This window comes from Coturnix japonica, chromosome 12 (assembly GCF_001577835.2).
Source record: "Coturnix japonica isolate 7356 chromosome 12, Coturnix japonica 2.1, whole genome shotgun sequence".
Classification (NCBI taxonomy): domain Eukaryota; kingdom Metazoa; phylum Chordata; class Aves; order Galliformes; family Phasianidae; genus Coturnix; species Coturnix japonica.
The window spans coordinates 4224241-4247128 of record NC_029527.1 but is presented as its reverse complement, the minus strand read 5'-3'; the positions used below and the strand labels follow the sequence as shown (position 1 = coordinate 4247128).

The 22888-nt window shown below is 49.4% G+C and overlaps 1 protein-coding gene and 1 long non-coding RNA gene across 2 annotated transcripts; both read right to left on the bottom strand.

Moving 5' to 3' along the window:
• Positions 1-3565: 3565 nt before the first annotated feature.
• LOC107319690 lies at positions 3566-6814 on the bottom strand. Its single transcript, XR_001557886.2, has 4 exons — positions 6292-6814; positions 5794-5940; positions 5060-5108; positions 3566-4291 (listed from the first exon to the last, which is right to left on the bottom strand). It is a non-coding gene; the product is annotated as an uncharacterized LOC107319690 (long non-coding RNA).
• A 3102-nt stretch (positions 6815-9916) lies between these two features.
• BARX1 (BARX homeobox 1) lies at positions 9917-22672 on the bottom strand. The gene is made up of 4 exons (XM_015874688.2): positions 12028-22672; positions 10862-11150; positions 10686-10770; positions 9917-10436 (listed from the first exon to the last, which is right to left on the bottom strand). Exons 1-4 carry the CDS (start codon positions 12230-12232, stop codon positions 10272-10274), a joined length of 744 nt encoding a protein of 247 aa, XP_015730174.1. The 5' UTR covers positions 12233-22672; the 3' UTR covers positions 9917-10271.
• Positions 22673-22888: the final 216 nt, after the last annotated feature.

Genomic DNA, 22888 nt, shown 5'->3' with positions numbered 1-22888 from the left:
AAAAGTGCCATTTCAGTGGGACAGTCTGAGAAGAGACTACAGATAAAACAGACATTTAAAAACTCAGTTACAGGTCAGAGGTGAAGCGTGTTGGCAGGGGCCCATGAGGAAGTTCAAGCAAGCATGGCCATGATGTTCTTGTTCTGCAGCCAAGCAGACAGTCTCTGAAGCTGCAGATCCAGTATTTTTCATAAGCAGAAGATTCAATTAAAAAAAAAACCAACGTGATTTAACTGTGAAAAGATGAGTTTCTGTTAAATGCTAAACAGTCGCATCCCTAACACTGAAAGCTCGCTGTGCCTTCCATTGCCAGAGCCTTCAAATAAACTAAGCAAACTTGCTTAGATATTTGAAATGCTGAGACTGTTCCAAATGCATCCCAGAGCCCTGTGTTACCACAAACTGGCCAACAGTCATTGCAGCTGAGACCGGAGCTGGTTTCCACATTGCTTTGTTTATATTGACTGCATTTATGATGCCTCAGAAGTTGCCAGTAAAATATTTATTTAGCAGTTAAAACGTTCTGCAAATGATTTTGCTGTCCCAAAAGATAAATATTTCTCAGCATGCTGAAATGATACATTGGTGTTTTTGTTAAGGAAATTGCATGTTGATAAAATTTTCTCAGATTACACTCTGTCGTTCCTTTGTATTTGAAGTGGCCACATTAATTTTTTGTGATATTTATTGTAATTGTAAATTGCACTGAGATTAGAAACATTAAACTTACCATAAAATGAAACACATTTCAGCTATTTCCGAGTCATCTATTTAAGGGCTTGAGGACACTTTTGATCCTTCAGGTGGATCTGAGCACTCCAGGCTTTCAGGACAAGGATCCAACACAAACCAGAATCCAACTCTTAACTATTTGGGAGCTATTTTATTCTCCTTTCGTTTCATCTTTTCTATTAAGTTATTATCCAGCACTGCTTTGGGGTGTCCCTGCGCTGCAAAATTTCAGTCTGAGGTTTACAGCAGATTAGAAACTCAAGCAGACTGTAAAAAGAATTAAAAGACACCACACTGCTTTCTTCCCTCCTTCCTTTCGCTTCTTTTATCTGCCAAAGAACAGTCACATCCATGATTTTGGTTAAGCTTAACAGCTTTAGGCAACAGTACTGTATCTCTAGATGAGGCCAGAAACTGCAAACAAATGAGAGTTGTCAGTAACTGATGTTATCTAAGTTTCCATTACACACTGAGGTCTTTGTGCCTGCTCTCAGTCAGGGAGGGCATTGGAAGTATGTAGCAGGTCCACATTAACCTACACCATAAGCAATTGAGGAGTTCTATTGTACGTGACTAAAAAGTAGCTTCACTTCCACCCACAGGTGACCCCGAATTGAAATCTTCAGATGCAAAACAGGAGCTATTTTTGGTTTAACATCTGGATTAACATATTAAACTTCAACTTTCAGCTATTTGTGTATTAGGCATTAATAAAAGCAAAGAGCCATCTGAAAAGTAATAGGAGAACCAGATGTCTTTCCTCGCTCTAACATGAAGCCTTTGACTCCTCTACATATCTGCGGAGGTATTGTGGCTTACCAAGGCCAGGAGGGATGCTTGCTTCAACAGAATCAGTGCCTCATCTGGTACAGAAAGGACCTCCAAACAGCATCACGCCTGGCAAGTCAAGTTTTACCAAGAGAATAAAGACATCTCGGGTGATGTATAAATATACAGAGATCAATACATGAAATTCTCACACTGCATGGAATCACACAGAAAGCTGTTCTTTCCAAGTGCAAATAAATACACATACATTGCTCAATAAAACACCTTTAGTTTGCTCCTTAGATTGCTGTACCGTGGGTCTTCATGGTTGTTTCATAAATCCTTGTGAAATCTTTGTCTTCATTCTGGAAGCATAAAAATATTAAGATTTTGCTACTATTATTTCAGGATTTTCTTATTTATTTCCTTTTATGGTAGTGGATTTATTATCATTATTACTATTGTTTAGTAATATTTAGCTGCATTGTCTACTACCATTAGGTAGTATCTCTAAGCAGTCATCATATTATATCTAGTATCTGTGTTAACTGCAATAGGTTTCTTGGTTTTATGCTTTGAGTTTAATCCATAGTGCATCCCAGGAATAAAAGTAGAGGACACATCTTCTGCTGTGCCACCTGAAGTTTATTCCTATCAATAACAGCAGTTTTCACTTACATACTTGATTTCCCAAACAAAGAACTCAAGCATTTTATAACAGAAAAGAAATAACAATTACCATCCATAGCCTACTTAGGTGCAAGGACTGTGATGAACATGTCTACAGGTCACTGTAACAATTGATGATTCTTAACAAACCATTTTCCAGCACTTAGAGGGAGAGTTTTTTCTTATCACCCTATGCAATAAACTTTGTTTTTGCCTTCTTTTCTTCCATTTCTTGCTTTTTTGTGCCACCTGCCTTTACCAGGCATCTCTGTGAATCCACTGGGAACCTACATGGACATAAACACTGAACACACAGGAAAAGAAGTTCTGATTCCATCTGCTTTCAGACCAATCCTTCAAAAAAGGCAACACAAACTTTTCAGTAACATCAATGAATTCCAGCTCTTAAAAATGTGCGTTCATTAAGAGAAATCAAACCCAGCTTTACAAATGAGCACGGTTGCAACCACAACCTACAAAGAGGCTTCCACCCTTTCCTATGAAAGCATGGATGCACCCCTCAGCCAGCACACGAACCAGAGACTTGCAGAGAAAAACACTGAGGCCTCTTCCACAGGAATTTAAACAAGTCCTCTGGAAATCAGCAAGCCTGGGAACATTCTGAATCAAAGCTAACCAACAGAGGGCAACATGATTGTACGAGGAGGGATTATTCTGACACAAGGACTGGGTTTCACTCCAAGGACATTGATACTGGGGATTTAGGATACCATGGGCTGATATAAATTTACAGCCAGAGCTCTCCATCATATATGGAGACACACAAACCAGAACTTTCCATGCTAGTGAATGTTTCTTACTTTAAGAAGCACTGTAAATAATCATTGGTAGATACTCTCTAGCTAGAAACTAGGACTATCATCACAGACCAAATATAGTGTCAAAAATCAGTACAAACTCCCTGGTATGACTGAGATGTGGGGAAGGCAGAGAGATGCTGGAGGCAAAGTTGGCATGGTCCCACAGAACAAAAAGTTGCATGGAGAAAAAGAGGATAATGCCTCTGTCGGAACATGATCCAAAATCCATCAAGTGAAATTAGTGAGGGGCGAGTTAAAAAAGCAAACAAGAAGTCACATTTCACATATAGCACAGATTAAAAAAAAACCACATCGCCAGACAATGTGGCACATATCAAGCTTACTTGGCTGGAAGCAACAAAGAAATGCAACAAATGACTACCACAGGCTAATTGCCACTTTCACCTCAGAAAACCCCTGAGCAACAAATGCCTGCAAAGCAATAATTTGCTTCCCTCTTTTGTACCTGTCATTGGGCACATGACTGACTATCATCAAATGCAGCACACAAAACAGAATCAGATCTGTCCTCAGATTCATAGGGAAATTCTGTTTTTATAATTTTAATTATAATTAAAGATTGAAGTGAATGAAAGAAGAGCATAAACAAATAAATAAATGTGATAATTGAATTATCTCATTATTAATCTTTTAATATTTGAATTCGAAGTGGCACATCAGCAAATGTCAGCTCTTACAGGTACAGCTGCACAGGAACTAGAGGGATCTGAGTAGAACAAATAAGACTTAGTCATGCAGGCAGAGATTGACAGTGCAGGGAAAACACTTCTGATTTGCAATGAATAGGACAGGACCTGTGTCCACACCATTCCAGAACAACCATTATTTCCTACCCTCTACCCACTACCTAAGCTTCCTTAAAAAAAAACACCATACAATAGAATGAAAAGGGATCTACTGAAACAGTAAAGGTCAAGGGGAAGAAGGAAAGCGCAGTAAGTTCTAAAGTGGTTTTATATATATATACATGTATAATATATGAACTCTGCTTGCAGAACTGTGTAAAGCAAAGAAACAAGAAAATGCCTTCTATATGTTTAAATGCCTGGAAAACAGAAAACATGACCCTTTCTGAGAAGAGGAATTTGTGAGTCTGGGGAGGAGACACTTGGTATGACTTTCTGACCACATGAATGCCACAAACACACTCTCCAATGCGACAGCTCTTGGCAGTGCACTTCCACTTCATCTACAGCTTTTCTGGCTGTCCATAAGCTCAATGGGAGCATGCAACATGCACTGGGTCCATCATCTTCCAGATTCCTTGGGCTACTTTTGCACTGTAAAAACAGCGAAAGCAGAGGGGAGCATCAGAAACCCAGTGCAGAAATATAAGAGCAAGTCTCAATTTTTAAGTGTTAAGAAAACAGATGTAAGACCTTCATAGAAACCCACAAAACTGTTGTAATCCAGATATTTCCTCATCCACTGGGATTAAGACAATGGCAAAACTAAACAGAAATTCCCTGCACTGAGGATGCTGAAAGGTGCCTGACCAAGGCCACATGCTGTCTCTGGAGCACATCATCCAGCAGTACCAATACAGCTTGCCCTGACCAAGCTTGCCAGCTATTAACAACCTGTGTTCCTTTGAAATCCAATACTCTCTCCTGAGTTCTGTTCCACATATCTCTCTAGAACACCACCACCTTTCTTTCACTGCTTCCAAGTACAACTCTCTATCTACCCTGATTGCTTCTTCTTCCTTTGAGGGAGGGAGAAAGGAAGTAGGATGAATAAACGACCACTTTTCCTCTTGAAATTCATCACTGTTACCATGACCTCATAGTGTACCCACTCCCAGACTAGCAACACTACAATTAAGCAGTCTATACAGACCCAGCGTCACCCAATCCATTCTGCAAGGAGAGCATGTGCTGTGTGTTAAGCCTTATGCATTCCTCCTTCCCCACTCAAAGACACAGTGCTCCCACACAGCCTGATTTCACACTGCAAATACAAAACTTGGCAACGACAAAGTTTCCCGAAGACCATCACAAATTCCTTAACTTCCATTCAGAGAATCAAAGGGAGAAATCTTGACTTACAGAACACACCCTGAACTGTGGATCCTGGGATTCAATCTTCACGTTGCTCCTGCTGGGAAATAAAGAGTTAACCAGGAGCTATTTCATTTTTACCCACTAGCCAGCGAAGGTTACAGACCACTAATTGATGTGGTTATGTAAAGTTTCTGATGTTCTATGTATTTTTTTTTAAGGGTTTTGTTTTTGTTTTTTTCAAACTTGCCTGTATTTTTCCATTTAAACTAAGGATATAAAAGTTAAATCCAGCGGGCTTAGCTGCAGTTTACACACTGGGAAGTGTAAAGCACCAGAATTTACAAGCTTTCTGTACCATACACACACACACATTGCAGCTAAACCAAAATTCTGCAAATATTCATTAAAATTCAGAAACAAATTCAGCCAAATTTACAGCTGCTTCACTTTCGCTTTCTGCAAGTATTTAAGCACTTGTACTTTACTAGTGCAAATACTAGTGAATAATAAACTTTCATCTCAAATAATTCATGATCTTAGCAGAGGACATTCAGTTATGAAATGTGTGGTCTTTATGCTTATCCAATGGGAAATATATTCTGATCGGGGAACAAGCAGTACTTCTAATTGCTAGAATTGATAGTATCAAGTCTGAATATGTTTCATACCCATTAACAGGGAACATTCACACCATATCACAGGGTTAAAAACGTGACAAAACATGGACAACGAAAATCCCTCACAGGGGAATTTCCACCTCAGCTATGGCAGTAACACACCTCAAACAGCCAAAGCCAGAAGAGGCTGAACAACAGCAGGAGCTCCTGAATCTCTCTGGGGACCGATGCACAGCCCAGCACCCTGCTGGGGCCCAGCAGCCCTGAGGAGAACTCCTGTCCAACACATAGGAACATCCAACAGCCTGGCTGTTGAGTTGACAAAAAGGAGAAAAGGATGATTATTGTTCAAGCATTTATTAAAAACTATTTCAGTTTACGTAAGATGCTGTTCAGTTCAGAAAGCAATGCAATGAGAGGTCAGCATTCTAAAGTACTTGTGGTTTGTGTTCGGCTCTTAGTAAGTAGCTTAGAAAATTCCCATCAGTAGCTAACTGGGGGACCTGCTGGGAGCTGGCAGTCAGCAGGTAAGGAAAAAGCCAGTTAGCCCAAACGGACCAGCCAACTTCTTGCTTGCAGACCTTGCTGTGTTTTGGGAGTCACTTCCCTGACCAAATCAGACAGAGATCTGCCTATGTAGAATGACTTACACATGCTTACCTGACACAACATACACACTATAAGCAGTGTGAACACTAGCCATGTTCATCCAGGGCAGGGTTTGGTGACAGTCCTAACGATTGCAGGATCATCCCTTCAGAAAAGCATCAGAGCTGCTGTGACACAAAGCTTTCAGTGTGTGAACAACCACTGCACATCCACCCCTTCTCCTCACGGCTCTATTTTCTTCATCCCCGTGGAACATCTCTGACAGAGAGGGACTCTGTACAGGCAGGTTTCCAAGCTATCATCTATGAAACATCAGACTGGGATCAGTTGTCACAAAGAAACATTATTTTTGCACAATTTTCCACCACGAGTCGTGCTTGAGTAACTTCTGAGTATGAATAACAAGTATTTCTCGAGTATGAGTAATGCTGTAAGGAACACGTGCACCTGAACCCAGCAGGCACACTGTGGCACTAAGAGCCTCCTCCTTGAATAGAACCCTTACATATAACACACGGGCTTCAGTATCTGCTCAGAGAGTGAGCTTACATTGCCAGCAGCCCTGGAAATAAACATCTGGGGGGGAAAAAAAAAGCGTCGGAAAAATAAAGCTTTTCATTGCAGTTAATGCCCAACCTTCAGACACAAATCAATCTCCTCGCGTTCATTCAGCTTCCGTGTCATTTCGTCCAGGCAAGTTTCCACGTTCCCAGCCTAAAACCTCTCTTAAAAACGCTACGGGCTTATTTTGTGGTTTGTTAATATAGGTGCAATGTAAACAACGGATTTGAGGATCTCGCATAGAAAGAACCCGTTTGGTACATAATCGTGTTTTAATGGACGACGTTTGTAAACCGGTGAAACCGTACCGGGCTGTGAACGCGTGTTTCCACCAACGCGGGGCTGAGCTCTTACTCACACACGTCTCGGGACACGAAATCCGCCCCTTGACAAACGCCGTCGATGTCACTGGAGGCGGTCAGCGATATGCAGAGCTCCGGTTCTGGCAATTCCCTACGGATCGCAAGGAAAGGTGCAGCCCAGCGGTGGGCACAGCACCAACCGGCCCCGCTTTACCCAACTTTCGACGGCCACCCCACAGCCCGGTCTTCCCTGCAGCTGCTCCCCTTACCCGGTGCGAAGGCGGCCGAACGCCGTCCGTCTGTTCGCCCGCAGGAGCTGACGAAGGGCAGAGCCTGGAGTGGTTTTCCTCGAGAAGCTTCATAATAAAAAGCGAACGTAGGGCGCCGGAGCTGGAAACTCACCTGAAGGGCGTTTTGTTCAAAGAACCGTCGTGACGTTCGCCGATTAACTGTGACCGGATCGGCGCTCAGACGTAGGGAGGAACCGCTTTGATGGTGCTTTTCCAGCCCTCAACCCACGCCCTTTGCTTTGCTTACAGAGAAAACATTGCCCGTGGCACCTCTGCTGCTGCAGTGACAGCGGCAGAGCCCGCAGCAGCGTGTGCTGGCCCAGCAGGGCTCACACAGAGAGCACTGCCCCATGCACACCGCTGTATAGGGACCGCACAGCGCTGCGAACGACCCCGAGCGGGGACAGCATCCGAACCGGGGGCAGAGCGGCCCCGCAGCCCCGAGCCGCTGTGACCGCAGCCCGGCTGCGCTCCGTGCGTCCGCGTCAGGCTTCGTTCAGCTGTGAGAGGTAATTAAGAAACGGAGCCATTAGGCTGCATTGAGAGTGTGTGCACCAACCTGAGCGATGCCGTTCCCTCCGGGTAGGCGGCGGTGAGCGCCGGGAGCTCAGCTCAACGTGCCCGGGGCGGCTGCAACAGAACAACGTAGAAACTCATTCAGAGATCAATAGCTTACAGCGAACGAAGCATTTTATAAAAAAAATAATAAAAATAATAATATATATTTTAAAAGTCGGGTATGTTTTCGTTTTCTTCCGGCTGATTTCTCACGCAGATAAGAGGAATTTGGTTTTAGTTGCCATCCGCGAGGCTGCTCTGTTCCCTTCGCACGTCGCCGTGGTGCGGGCAGCTCTTTCCAAAGGAAGTTTGTCGTTAAAGTCAGCACTGTTAAAACAAACGTTTCTAGGAGAACAGCTCCACCGATGGAGCTCCATTCACACCCTGTTCTCACACCATCACCGGGCTGCCTGCTGACAGTCAACGCGAATACCAGCCGGTTCCCGGCCCGACCCGTACATGCTGGAAGCTCCAGAGGAGATCTTTCCCTCTGCTGGGAGTAGCCTGAAGCCTTACGGCTCCACCTCTGCAGCTCCCGGGCTGGCGGAACGCTGCCATTGCCCCGCGGTGCCACACATCGGGAAGCGGCTCCCGGCGGCTCCTCGTGGCTCCAGAAGGGTTTAGTTGCACCCCGCCTGCCCCGAGAACCCCGGCCCGAGGGCAGCAGCCCGGGGGGACGAGCCCTGGAGCCGCCGCGTTCCCTTCACACTGTCTGGAAAAAAAAAGAAAAAGAAAGAAAGAAAAAAAAAAGAAGTAAAATGAGTTTCCTTATTTCATGCTTTTACGGTCTGTGAAAAATAATCACTTGTTCACCGCTTACTCAAATGTGAAAAGAAAATATTAACACGATATCACAAAATGCAACAGAAATAACGTTTCCAAAGCGCTACTACTTAACGTCGGGGCACAGCCCGTCTGTTCGTTAAGTCAGTTAAAGGCAGTCGGGAATCCGCCGTCTATTTAATTACACGCGGTTGCTCCTTTCGGCTGCTGGGCTACGGCAGAACCACGAGCTGAGAGGAGACGGGGACGAGCAGAATGGACGGCGACGCTCCGTTTCACTCCTCGAAAGCGCCGTCCTCGCCCTTCCCGACGCTGCTCCCTGTCCCCAAGGTCACGCCGAACCTTTCCAGCTGATTGTTTGTTTAAATCCAGGAGTCGTTTCAATGTAAGAATATGAGCTCGTTTCCTGTTTACTCAGCACGGCTGTTATCCTGTATTTACCGACGGCCCCATCGCTCGGCCCGGCGGTTTGGTTAACGTGGGACGACGCTCGGGCAACGGGAACCGGGCGGCACCTGGGGGCAAATAGGGCCGGGGGGTGGGCTAATGACCGCCGGTAATTACTCAGCAGGCGAGCAGTTAGCACCACCCGGCAATTAGCGTTCCGCAGCCAGGGCTCGGCCCGGCTCTGCAAGGAACGCCCGCAGCCCTCGGGTCCCGGCTCTCCATCGCTCCCTGCCGCTCGTCAATTACCCGCAGCGTTTCTGGGTTGTTTTTTGTTGTTCTTTTTCCCCAGGACGATGTTAATAGCACGTCTGTGTAGATGCTCTATCAATCGATACCTCGACGGGAACAAAAAAAGGTACAGCAAGGAATGAGGAAATTAAAACAGTGCCACGGCTCCTTGCTACGTCGCCTCAATGAGCGCAGAGCCCCGAGGTCGGTGGAATATCTCTGCCCCCTTTGCCCGAGAACTGAGCGGAGCATCACCAACCCCGTCTTCCCAAAGCAGCATTTAGATGTGCCGCCGCATCTCAGCCGCCTGTTAGACGGCAATGCTGCATTTCTTAGAGGTAAAAAGACAACGTTTCGCTCCTCTGAGTGCGGCCAAGGCCCGGCCCCGAGCAGCCTTCGGGTATGACGTGTAGCCGAAAACGAGGAGGAAAAAAAAAAACCCAAACCCAAACAGAAATATAAAGAAACGATTAAAAAGAAGATAAAAAGCACTACGTTACTCAGAGCAATAGTCCATAAAATACTTTATTGAAATAAAGTAAATATCTTCGCATTAATAAAAACCGATCATAAAATGCAGTTTTCGAATAACTGGGGGCACCACAGGGTTTCACGCAGCGAGCAATGCCGAGGGCGGACCCGGTGCCCCCCAGGCCGCCGCACACCGCGGGTCTCAGGGCCGGGGGTCGAGCTGTGCGCTGGGTGCTCCGACCGCGGCCCCACCACCCTCCGCCCCCGGCCTCTACCGCCCGGGCCGCTGCGTGCAGGGTTCCACCCGCCCGGGGCAGCGCTCTCCGGGGCCCGGCGCGGCTCTAGGGGTCCCCGCGCTCCCGGACGGCGGCGGTGGGGCCGGGCCGTGCCCTCACTCCTCCTGGCTGACCTCAGCCGGCGAGCCCAGGCTCTCGGGGGGTTTCTCGGCGTCCCGGGCGCGCTCCTGCTCCGAGAGCTGCTCGCTGCTGGGGATGGAGTTCTTCTTGGGGCGGCCCTTTGGTTTGGTGGGGGATTCCAGGCCGCCCCCCTGCAGCACCTGCGGGGCAGGGAGGGCACAGGGACACCCGCGTAAAGCAGCGCTCCGGTCCGCGGAGCCGGCAGGGAAAAGTCCCCGCTGCCCGAGCGGCGCCGGAAAGGTTCGAGCTGGGGCAGCCCGTAAGCTGTGGCCGCATGGAGCGGAGACATACACGTATATCAAAACATATCAAATCATATACGTGTATGTCATACATATATATGTTTTTGGTTTTTTTTTCCCCCGGGAGGGCCCGGTGCGGGCACTTACTATTTTCTTCCATTTCATGCGCCTGTTCTGGTACCAGGTTTTCACCTGGAGTTGGCTGAGCCCCAGTGATTCGGCCAGGTCTATTCTGCGGGCAGGAGAGAGGCAATGAGACCCGGCCCGGCCCGCGGATCTCCTCCTTCTCTCCGGACGATGCCCCCGCGCCGCCCCGCCGGTACCTGTCGGGCGTCGAGAGGTACTTCTGCTTCTCGAAGCGCTTCTCCAGCCCCATGAGCTGCAGCTCTGTGAAGACGGTGCGGCTGCGGCGGCCTTTCTTGGCTTTGTTGCCTTGCTCGGGGCCGCCCGGCTCCAGTTTGCCGCGGAGGTGCAGCTCCAGCGGGAGGTGGGGCGAGGCGGAGCCGCCCTGCAGCCCCGAGCCGGCGGCCAGAAGCGCCGAGCCCAGCCCCGAGCAGCCCAGGGGAGCCAGCGGGAACTTGAAGACGGCTGCCGGCTCCGCCTTCAGAACGGCTGCGGGAGAGAGCGGCCGTGAGAGCCGGGAGGCCCCGGGGGCTCCTCGGGATGGGCTCCGCGCAAGGCCCCGAGCCCTTCTCCTGCTGCCGCTGTGGGGTCACGCCGTGCCCTGCAGCCGGCAGCCACCCAGAGATTCTCACATTAACCACGGAAACCTTTTGGAACCATTTAGGAGCTGGTGCCGCCTGACAGATTCAAGCGTTAACGGGCCCACGGCCGCGCCGTCAAACTCGAGCTCGGCCCCGACGTGCGGCCATGCGGGGCCCTATCAAGCGCCCAGGGACCTCGCACCAAAAGCGGACAGATCCCACCGCCCTACGCAGCACCGCGACCGCTGAGCACGGCCCTGGGACTTCGAAAGCACAGCCGGGCCCGGCCCGAATTGCACACACGGACACACACCGGTGCGGGTCGGCATTTCAGACCGATATCTAAAACAATCGTGAATCCTAGTGTTCCAATACATGCACTTCTACGGGGCTCGATGCTTTTCCCAATTTCGTTTTTTAAGAAGCAAACAAGAATTTGGAATCCTCCCGTTCTGTTCGCTTCTATGGATAAATGAACAGCAGACGAGGACAGCTTTGGAAGCGAAAGCATTCGCGATCGCAGGTTAAATACTCGCGTTAAAATAAAATAAAATAAAAGTAAAATAACAAAAATCAACCAAAAAATGCCAACAACAGCACCAAAAAACAGAACACAACAAAAAAATCTGTCCTTAATAACCTATCCTGCACCGGTAGATCCCTCACCACGTCCCGACACGGCACGCACTCTCCATCCCCCGTCTCTCCGCGCACAGCACCGCTCTCCACGGCCCTACAGCCACCCGCGCCCCATAACTGCAGCCCCGTCCCCGCCCGGGACATACCGAGGTGGTTGTGGTAGGGTCGCGCCGACAGCAGCGCCTGCACCCCAAACTTGAGCAGCTCCCCGGGCGGCGCCGCTCCTTTGGCGTCGGGGGGATCGGTGAGGATCTCCTCAATCATGAAACTGCGGTAGCGGTGCGATCGGTGATCGGGAAAGGCTTCGGCCGGGAAGTAGTGCGCGGCCCCCAGCTCCAGCGGGTGCTGCATCCTCGCCGCCGCCCGGGCCGTGCCGAGCCGAGCCGAGCCCGGCCGCCGGGCCCTAACGCAGCCCCCCGGCCGCTGGGAGCCGGGCAGCGGGGGCTCTGCCCATCGCCCCTACCCCGCCCTACCCCTGGGCAGGGCCCGGCTCGGCGCCCCCCCCCCGCTCCGGCTCCTCGAGTGCCTCGGGACCGCCCCGAGCGCCGCCGCCGGCCCGCGGCCGTTCCGCCGCACGCACGCACGGGGCGCGGCACCGGGCAGCACCTCCCCAACCCGGCCCGGCCCGACGGGCAGCGGCCCTATTATACGGCCCCGGAGGCTGCGGCGGGCGGGGGAGGGCGCGGGAGGGGCTGTGGAGGAAGGAAGGGGCCGGGGCGGGCGAGTACCTGGAAGCGGGAGGTTACGGCGTAGCATTTGATCCGCTGCCATATAAAGCAAACGGGCCTCAAGGCGGGCAGTGGGTAGGCACATATCCGACAGAGCGTGGGCCCAAAGCTGCCGTGCGCCCCCATTCTCCCCCTCCCCTTCGTCTCACTCTTTCCCCTGCAGGGCGCTCCTGGCACCGCCCGCCACCTGCCCGCCCCCTCCAACTCCCCCGGGCACGGCCCCGCTCGGCCCCAGGCAGCACAGCACAGAGCAGGGCCCCGCGGGGTGCGGAGGGGCCCCGAGCTCGGCCACATCCCTATGGGGGAACTCAGAGTGGTTGGTCGGGAAAAGAAACAAAGCACAGAGAGGAGCGGAACGCTTCCCCATGCTCCGAGTCCCGTCAATTTAAAACGATGCTCTAAAACCCGTGAGAGGGCTTTGGGGAGCCCCCCCCCCTCCCTTCCCCTGTGGGGTCCCGAGCGCCCCCCTCCCGTTTTCGTGCCGGTTCCTAAAGGCCGGGGCAGAGGAGGCCCTGGGTGTCACGGCGATAAATAACGGGACGGGTAATTGGGAGCGAAGTGGGGAGAAAATGGGCCACAGTCGAGCGAGCGGACGCTGCCATAGCGCAGTGTTAAACACCGTCACTCCGAGAGCAGCTGTCGCACCACGATTAATTTAAAATAAAACAAAACTCGGACACACGGCAAAGATTCATCCCATCTCAGCCCCACTTCGCCCCGCATCTCTGGGCACGGCACCGAGCCGAGCGCACAGAACCGCTTATGGCAATTCGCGGCCCCGAAGACGCCGACGCGGCCGAGGATTGAAGCGGCAGCGGTGCGGGATCGGTGCGGGATCGGTGCGGTGCCCCGATACGGGGCTGGAAGGACCCTCCGGCTGCACCCTCGGATAATGGTTTAAAATCATTGCGGTGCGAATCCCACCGCTCAAAGTAAATCGCTTGGTGTAGATATACGAATATATATAAAACTATATTTAACCGTGACTCTTAAAATGACGGAAATCGTTTAATTCGCAGAACTCCCAAATCCGAGCGCTGATTTCGCACCTCCTAACGTGGATGCGATCCTCCGCTGCTTCCCAGCCAGCCCCATCCCGAGGGGACGCGCTGGGCACCGTGTGTCGTTCGGCAGCGATGGGGCGAACGAACGCAGCCCCGAATTACTCGCACTTCGTTTCCCATCTATTGGAAGGGAAGCGCCTCGGTCTTCTTAAAAAGAAAACGCTCCGCATTTAACGGGTTTGTGTTGTTTGCTCCACGCGAAGCGTTTATCGCATCGTTAGAAAGGCAGGGTGTTCCCAAAGCCACCTCACTGCTCAAGATTCGTTTCTATTCTTTTACCAAACCGTTCACGTTCGTTTCGGGACTCATCGATCTCACCCAGGGCACAGTGCAGAGCCCTCCGCCGCTCACTGTCACACTGCGGCTGTTCCGAGGGCTGCGGGGGGAACGGAGCTTTGGGCGGTTCATTCCCGTTTTGACGGGAAGGAGAGTTTTGTCCATTTTCCCACCTTTCCTCCGTTAAGATCCCATCGCGTTTCCCTGCGTGGAGCAACCATAACACGAAAAAGAACCGAAGAGAAACTCTGTCCCGTTGGGGTACTTTAAGAAACGCGCTGCGTGCATGGGGGAAAGAGATTTTGTGCAGAAAGGGTGACAAGTAGGTACAGATCAGATATATATGGAGAGAGATTGATTGATAAAGAGATTAGAGATTGGATATGGATATGGATATGGATACGGACGTAGATATATAGATGTAGTTACAGATATGGCCATGATAGAGAGATAGAGATAGAGATAGAGATAGAGATAGAGATAGAGATAGAGATAGAGATAGATAGAGATAGAGATAGAGATAGAGATAGATTGACCCCACCGTCCCGCTCCTCCCCCGCACAGCCCCGCACCACCGTCCCCGTCCCTACGGCTTCGGGGCAGCCTCGGAGCTCTGCGGGCCCCGGCGCTGCCTTCTGCTGCCACTCGGCGTCCAGGAAATCCGCAGAGCGGTGGGAAGAGTGGAAGCCGTGACATCACGCTGGGCAGGAGGGTGACGGAGCGGCTCCATCCGAGCAGCGCTCTGCGCTCGCTGCCGCGGGGATCTCAGCGCTGACACGCGGACCCCAAAGCGATGCCCGAGGCCACGTTGCTCGGCCCTTCCCTCCTTACAGCTCCGGGCAGAAGGTGCGGAGCTCTGTGCCCCAGCATCGAGACACGTCCCCGCCCCGCCGCCCCCGGACCTCGTTCCTCCAAACGGACGGAAACCATCCCCAGAGCCGCCGCTGTCGGGATTTGTGCCTGTACCGGGAGCTGCCCTCCGTGCCACCGCCGTGCTGCGGAACGCGCACAGTGAGTAGGAAAAAGGCTGACTTAAAACAGCGAGTCCCACTCTTTTCTTTTTCTTTCTTCCTTTCTTTTTTTTTCTTTCTTTTCTTCCCCCCCTTCTTTCCCTTTTTAAATAATATCTTTAAAAGCGCGGAGTTCTGTTTTTAGTTTTAGCGTTGTTTTCCATTGTTTTGTGGTTGGTTTTTTTTGTTTGTTTGTTTTGTTTTTAGTTTTCCTTTGCCCTCCTTCACAGGGGAGGGGAGCAATGCTCGGAAGAACAAACCCACCGCGAGAGCCGGCGGAGGCAGCGTTAGGGCTGAGACAGCGCTTCCAGGCACTGCCCCCTCCTCGCACCGACCTCCGGGCTGACACGGGGCTCCGTGGGCTCCGTGTCACGGCTGTCAGAGGGCCGCCGTTACGTTTTCCCTTGCTGACAGTGCTATCTTTCTCCCTTATCCACCTGGAGCCGCTATCAAACCCAAGAAAACCAGACAACCAAAAGAAATAGCAGAATCATCTGCATTGCTCGGGGCAGCCTCCTGCACTTCCCTGCCCGGGATCCTCGCAGAGGAGCAGTTCTAGGCACTGTCCATGCCGATGCTGTCACGGTGCTGACATGGGGCTGGTACAGCCTTAAGCAGCCGGATCACCTGTCACACACGAAAACAACGCGTGGCTTTGATGCACAGCTCCAATACTGGGAAATGCCGCCGAGCCCCTCGGTGATATGATGGAGAACACGAGCAGAAATCCTTCAGTGTGGGGCTTTGGGATGGCTGTGCCACACACAGCACTGCCACAGCCACGTATGGGCACAGAGCTGCAGGCAGTGAGTGTGCACTGCAATGGCCGGGCATAAACACACCGTGAGCCACAGGTGGGTGCACCCGGTCAGTAATTACAGCCTGTCTGAAACCACAGCTATGGCTGTACCACCTATTTCTAGACAGTAAAAAAAAGTCCTAATCAGAAAGCAAGGAACTGTCCTTATGGCCCCAGTGTTCAATTCTAGCAAACCCCACATCTGCCGGCCAATTAGAGATGCCCTTCCCGATGTCACATCATCCCCTATGCTACGAAGAGGTGTGCTCAGGCAGCTCACTGCGTGCCCTGCTCACTGACTGGAATAGGACAGTTTACAGTTCACAGAATTAAGTTAATGATGACATCTATGCAGAGCAGGCCCTCCAGTTTTTAACAGCAAAACGAAGAAACAGAGCAAACCCCACATTCTGTGGGTTTTCAGCAGCGTTGGTCTGTTGGTTCCACCTGGCTGTGTCTTTATGGAGCAGCGGGGAGGTGCTGCAGGCATTTAACACAATAATGGCTAATTGAAACTCTTAATTTCTTCAATAACACCATGTTTTATACATATTACAATCATATTAAAGCTGACTTGCCAGACTCTCCCAAGCGCCACTACAGCCAGTTAAAAACCTTGTTAAGAGCCAATTAAATAGCAAAGCTCTCTATAACAGGCACATGATATGAAACAATTTAGTAGAGGTTTTGGCTCTTTTCTGTTAGCTTATTTTTCTGCCTTTGCATTTCAATGCAAATCTTATTTTAATCTGTGGTACAGATCCACCAAAGCACCCTCCCAGCAGAGCAGGGGCAGATTCTCTCCCTACCCCCATGGAACCAAACAGGCTGCAGAGTGCACCCACTGAGCACTAAAGAAAATCACACCAATGAGAAATGCTTAAAGAAAAGTTCCCAAACTGAACACCCGGGTGTCCAAAGCCCCACAAGTGGTCCCTGAAGGGTGGGCTTGGTGGTGCCAAGCTGGGCACTAAGCAGTGTGACTGATGCCCAAAGCCCCAGGCAGCCTCTGAGGCCACCACCAGCCCAGGGCATGGCCAGCATCTATGGGGAGCTTCACCAGCAGAAGGAGATGGGAACTGAGGATCCCAGGCACAGCACACACAGAAGGTGAGGCTGATTTATCATCTTGGGATGGAATCATGTTTTTGGAATAAAATTATGCCTTGTGGATTAGAATTTCCTGTATGCTGTTTACATTCCTAAGAGCCTATATCTGCTTTAATCTCTGTAGTTTGGCTGAGATTCAGTGGATGCTTAAAAATGAAACTTTTCCCATAGGAGTCATTGTCATAAGGGAGCAGGGCTTGGGCACAAGGCCCTGTGCCTCCCTTGTGCCTCACACCCTGGCAGGAGAGATCCCCCTAAAACCTTCTTTAAGGTTTTTGCCCTACACTGGTCATGGAGTGGTGTGATGACATGAAGGCTGCTTTCACCTTGCTTGCTTTAGTGGGTACTCAAGCAGCTGTGCCCCCAGTGGAGGTCCCACACCTGGTGACCTCCCAGCTTGCACTGAGGACACCAACAAACCCCTGTCCTGGGAACCCACCAAGGGTGATGCTCACACCTTCCAAACACCTGTTTGGTACCTGCTGATGTTGTCGCAGCACTACAGGGAAGGCAGGCAGCTCCTGGTCTGCTTTCTGTGAGGGCAAACACCACCTGCATCAGCACAGTGCCATCACCTCAGGTCAAACGAGAGCTGACTTCTGCCCTGTCTGCCTGACTGTCGATACGGCACATTTCTACTTACCACATCCAGAACAGAACCATAAACCCATATATGGCCATGACCGCTTAAGAAGTTTAAACAGTTTTGCTTTTCTGTACATATATTATGACACTTCCAAATTTTTTGGACCAAATTCCACGGACCCGATAGAGATCTGAGCCACAGATGGGTCTGCTTAACGCAGTTCTAGGCTTTGTCCGCCAGCTTCTTCCCTTCGCCTCCCTCTCATTTCGCAGGGCCGGGGGCCCACGCAGCATCGCGGCTCCCGGTGACGGGGCCGGCGCTGGGGCTGGGGGGGCTGAGGGTCGGGTCCGTGGATCTGGGCCGGCGGATCTCGGGCCGCTGGTGCCCTCTGCCGGGCCACCCCCGCCGCAACGACAGCATCCCCCGGTGCATCACTCCGGAAAGAGCAGCACGGCAGTGTGTGACCGCCTCATTCGAATCTTTCCAGCAGTTTTCATCATTTTGGTTCCAAAAATGGAAGAAGATCCAAAAGCTGAGAGCGTAGCGATCCTAATTAATTTTGTGATTCTATGATTCTATGAATCAATGAGGATCGTTGTTTCAAAGAACGTCAGTGGCAATAGAAATGCCTCTGTGCATCAGACTGATGGGTTATTGGGACAAGCAGACCGTCTGCAGCAATGTTCTGAGATCCTCCCGTTTAATCTCAGAGATGCCACAGACGAACCAGAGAGCACACAGCAATGCAACCCCATGATGCTGCTTCCTTTTCCTGCACACCAGCTCACCAGCTGCTTCCTGCTGAAGCTCCAAGCCGTATTAAAGCAGCACGCTCTTTCCAGCTTCTCTCCCTCACCTCCCATCTGCCGTTTTGGTCCTCACTCCTACTCCTGCCTCTTAAGGCTCTTTGAGATCTCAGCCCATCCCAGAGGCATTCTCAGCGTGCTCACACACCAAACTGAGACAGCAGTTTCTCAAGCCTACAAAACTCCTGCATGCTCCCCTTTTCCCAAATCCACACCATACGTTCCAGCCATGCTCTCTGCTGATACTTAATTTGATTCCAAGCAAGGAAGCTGATCAGCACTGTTAGGATTGGGCCCAAGGACTCCAAAAGTTCTCCCAGCCTGCCCTTGGCCAAGCACAGCCCTGTGCCTGCAGGCAAATGGCACAGACCCATGATGATGGTCCCTTGTCTTCTCCTGACCCCTCATTTGTCACCCTGCCAGCCCTCCTGTGGGACAGCACCACTCCAGCTGCAAGGAAGGGTTTCCCTTCCAACACCTTGCAGCACAGTGCCAACTGTCCTCAGAGCTTCTTCTCCTTCCATTCATGCTGAGTTCCTAAGCAAAAAGCAAACAGAGGTGATCAAAACCCACACCCCTGGGAACCAAATCAGCTGCTTCCTGATCTTTTTAACCAAGCCCAAGTTCCCTCAGCCTCCTCTCTGCCCGCTTGCTGCTGAGAGTCCCAATGAGTGAGAAATGGGCATCAGCTTCCAGCTTTCCTCTCCGAATGATCGGCCTTTGAGTTTTAAAGGATAGCCGTCCTCCAGCGAGCTATGGAAGAGCTTTTCAGTTTGACGTTTTTATAAACACCAACCTTTTTATCCTCAGTGTTTGTTGTTGGAGGAAATCCCTTCTAGTTCTTACGCATGTATAACATATAAAACAATTGAATTAATACCATATGGGGGTAGAGGGGTGAAAAGTCATGTCTACAGCCAAAATAGTTCAGGAAAACTGTACAGCTGAGGTTTAAGATTGCCTACAGTGACTTTGAATTTTTGTTTAGACATCGGTGTTAATACTTTGTATGGAGTATGTGCAGATTACAACAGTATGTGCTGCATGCTGTGTAATTTATGAACTATTAAACTTAATTCTTATGCTTTGGGGCTGTGAGTTATAACCAAGCAGAATTTAAACTACCACCAAATGGAAGACTTTCTCTTTTTCTTGATTAACATAAAACTTCAGTGGGTTGGCAGGGTGTGCTAAACCCAAGGCTGAACACTTGCATACTCATCCTCAGCAAGCTGATAGCTCAGGTTTTAGAACGTTCAATATATCCTATGCAATTCACGGGTATAATAGTAGTGGTGGAGTTGCCAGCAGGGCCATCTGACAGGTTTAGCACTGTATGTGAGACTGAGGGTGGCAGCGAGGAAGTCCTTTTTCACCTCCGAACTGCTGAGAAAGGGTTACACTGAGTAATGTGGTTGTGTACATTCAGAAAACCCAAAGGTATCCCAGCAGCACTGATGACATATCTGCATGGCCCTCAAAAACAGAGCTACAACTTCCTGATTGTGGTGGTGTGGGGTGTTTGTTTCACCTAGGCTGACCAGACACCAACACAGCTGTGACAGCAGGGAGCTCAGGGCAGGCTAAGCCTCAATGCTGGCTTACCTGGGCTCTCATGAATGACATTTCTTGCTCCCATGCCAGGAGTTTACACAGCAGAATTTCAACAAACAGCCTTGCAGAGGAGGAAAAAGGAACCATTATAAAGAATACACCTGGAAATTCTGAGCAGCAAAGAGGAGGTGCTCCTACTGCCCCAACACAAAGCAGCAGGCAGAGGTGGCTCCCACAGCTCTCAGCTCTATCTCATCTATCTATTGGCACCACTCAGAGAACAACCAAGGTCTGGCCAGATCTTGTTCCTTGTGGATATTCAGCATCTGGGGCTCTATCCAGCAGCTGATACATCATAAGGACTTCTAGAAATCACGCCCTTCAATAAATTATATTTTACTTTGACACATTTTAGTGTTTATGAGGCTTACTCGGGAGATGAAACAAAAGTTAATTACATCAACTGATACGTCAAGAAAATGGATGGATTTGATATCCCCTCCAGATGGGCTTCCTTTGCCTAGCAGCACGCACAGCACATCTTACAGCAGGGAGACAGAACGCGTTAGGAAGGCACATCTCAGCCATCAGACTGACACTTCTTTATTACAGTGTATTTATTTTTTATCACGTGCTTTGACAGAAGTCTCATAAAGTGTTACGCTCCTTCTGTAGGGTCACAGTCTGGTGACCTTCCATGATTTTACAGAGAAGAAACATAATTTTAGAGGGCATGTTTATTTTTTCTGTAAACAGTCTGTTTTCTATGCCAAGAGAACGGTTTTTCTGGACGTATTTAGATGACAGCTCCACTCCACTGGCTCACCCTCCTGACAAAGTCTCTCCTGCCAAGTGGTTTTGATCACAGTCTGGCAAACGACACCACGTTAATAGTAGAGCTGAGCAAATAACCTCCAAAAATCTGCTGATTTCTTTATAAAAAAAAAAAACCCTTCTTTATACTGCCTGTATTATATCCCCAAATCAAATGTGGTTTCCTTCAGCCCTGAAGGACTCTAATTTTTATAAAGGAAAAAAAAACAAAAACCAACAAAGAAATGCATGGAATCAGAAGGGTTGCTTGCAGAATGGTTGGCAGTGATGAAGCAGCCCATCTCCCTGTGCTCTAGGAAACAAGTGGCTGAGCCCTTCCTGCACAACTGTACTTGGCTGTCAGTTCAAGCTCTGGAAACAAGGCTTGCAGCTCTGTTTGTATTGACACAACTTTCATGGAATGGGGCAGTGAGACCACAGACAAAGCAAACCTGCTTTAAAATACAGCTCTCCAGCAGCACTTCCATACCTATCTGAGAGCTGCCCCTGCCCTCTGCATACCCAGCTCCAGGAGTACCAATGGATACATAGAATCATAGAATCATTTGAGTTGGAAGGTATTCCTAAAGGCCATCTGATCCAACTCTCCTGCACTGAACAGGGGCACCTACAGCTCCATCAGATGCTCAGAACACGAGCAGTCTGATCTTGGGTGTCTGCAGGGATGAGGTACTCATCACCTCTCCGGGCAACCTGTGCCAGTGCTTCACCACCTTTATCCTAAAAGCCTTTTTCTTATATCAGAATCTCCCAGATGAGAATTCTTCCTATGAATATCTGCCATTCCTTTTGTCGAAGCCTAATCCTGAAGTGTCTCTGGGTTCTGTTCAGTGCCGCAAAGACAATTAACAAGCCTTCACATCTGCAGCTCAGCCTTCCTTTCTCACCTTCCTACACAAACCCTGGGATGGGTTTTTCACTTTTGGCAATAAAAACCAGCACAGACTCATCACTCAACTCTGTTCCTCAGCCATCCCAGGTGATCTGTTAACAAGTAATTCCTCCTTGTTCTTGTTTCCAGGGGAAAATAAAATACAAATCACTCCTTTAATCCCTCCTCTTTCAACATTTCCCTTCGGAAGCTGCCATTCCACCATGCAAACTTGTTTTCATTAGAGCGAAAGAAAACTATTAGTTAGTTAGTAATTGTTTCTAACCCGAGATACCTACTCTAGAAGCAAAGAGCTGCTTTCATATACTCAGAGTCTCTCAGCAGGCACTGAGTTTTAAGAAACTGATCACATTTGTACAGGGGTGACTGAGAGCTGTCACTTAGCATCACAAGGCTTATGGCATTTATCTTTTGTAGGTCCACCAACCCAAGCTAATTTGGAAGCCATGGGAAACCCCCTTCAATTGAAGACTTATAAAGCCAAACAAAAAAAATTAACAAACCCACCAAAAAGCTGTAGACTGTAAACTCATAAGCTTTAATCATCCCCCAATCACCACTAGATTGAACTACACCTCACTTAAAATACTTCTTTCTAACGCTCAAGGCAGAGTGGTAAGAGAATATGGTTTCAATTAGCTCCCTGCAAACCTACAGCTGCTATGGTATCCTATTAAAAGTTATTTCCTTCTGTGGCTCATATTAAGTTGCAGCTATAGAGTTGCATAGAGCTTCGACCCTCACAGACTTCACAAAATGGAAAGTACTTAAGAATTTGTTTTAGAAGGTTACACACAGATGAATGATGAAAGCAGATTACTATAATAAAAAGCAGGTCACACCTTCACCCACTGCAACAGCATCTTTTCAGTGTCTTTTTGGTAGGCGTTGCCACCCCTCACAGAGCACTCCTCCAACCTCAGGAGCAGCCCCCTCCAGCTACTTTTTCTTGTTATAGCATTGTTTCACTGCATCTGCTGATTACCCCTTCCAGTCTTTTGTTCCCTTCCCACAACACTGATGTTCACTGTGAACAAGAGAGACATTGTCCCGTGCACTGATGTGCCTGCAGAAGCGCTGCAAATGAAAGGCTTGCAGTGAAAGCCTAAATCATCTTTGTAAACACTGTATTTATGCTGGGAAAGGACACTGTGACAGTAAACAAGTGGGACTTGAGAAAACAAGAGGAGAAACAACACATTTAAAGTCCAGCGCACAAGACTGTCCTTAACAGTCTTGAAGTCCTTACACAAGAGAGGTAAGGAGCACCAACAATATGTTTTATATAGGCAGAACATGAGATCAAAGTGCAAAACACCTTTACCACTTCCCTGGGCAATGCGTTCCA

Bases quoted from the DNA above. Each gene is read 5' to 3' on its own strand.
- BARX1 (XM_015874688.2), bottom strand. From the start codon at position 12,232: ATGCAGCACCCGCTGGAGCTGGGGGCCGCGCACTACTTCCCGGCCGAA. The intron at 11,151-12,027 runs GTATGTCCCGGG...TCTCTCCCGCAG, and splicing joins ACCCTACCACAACCACCTCG to CCGTTCTGAAGGCGGAGCCG. The intron at 10,437-10,685 runs GTAAGTGCCCGC...CCTGCCCCGCAG, and splicing joins GCATGAAATGGAAGAAAATA to GTGCTGCAGGGGGGCGGCCT.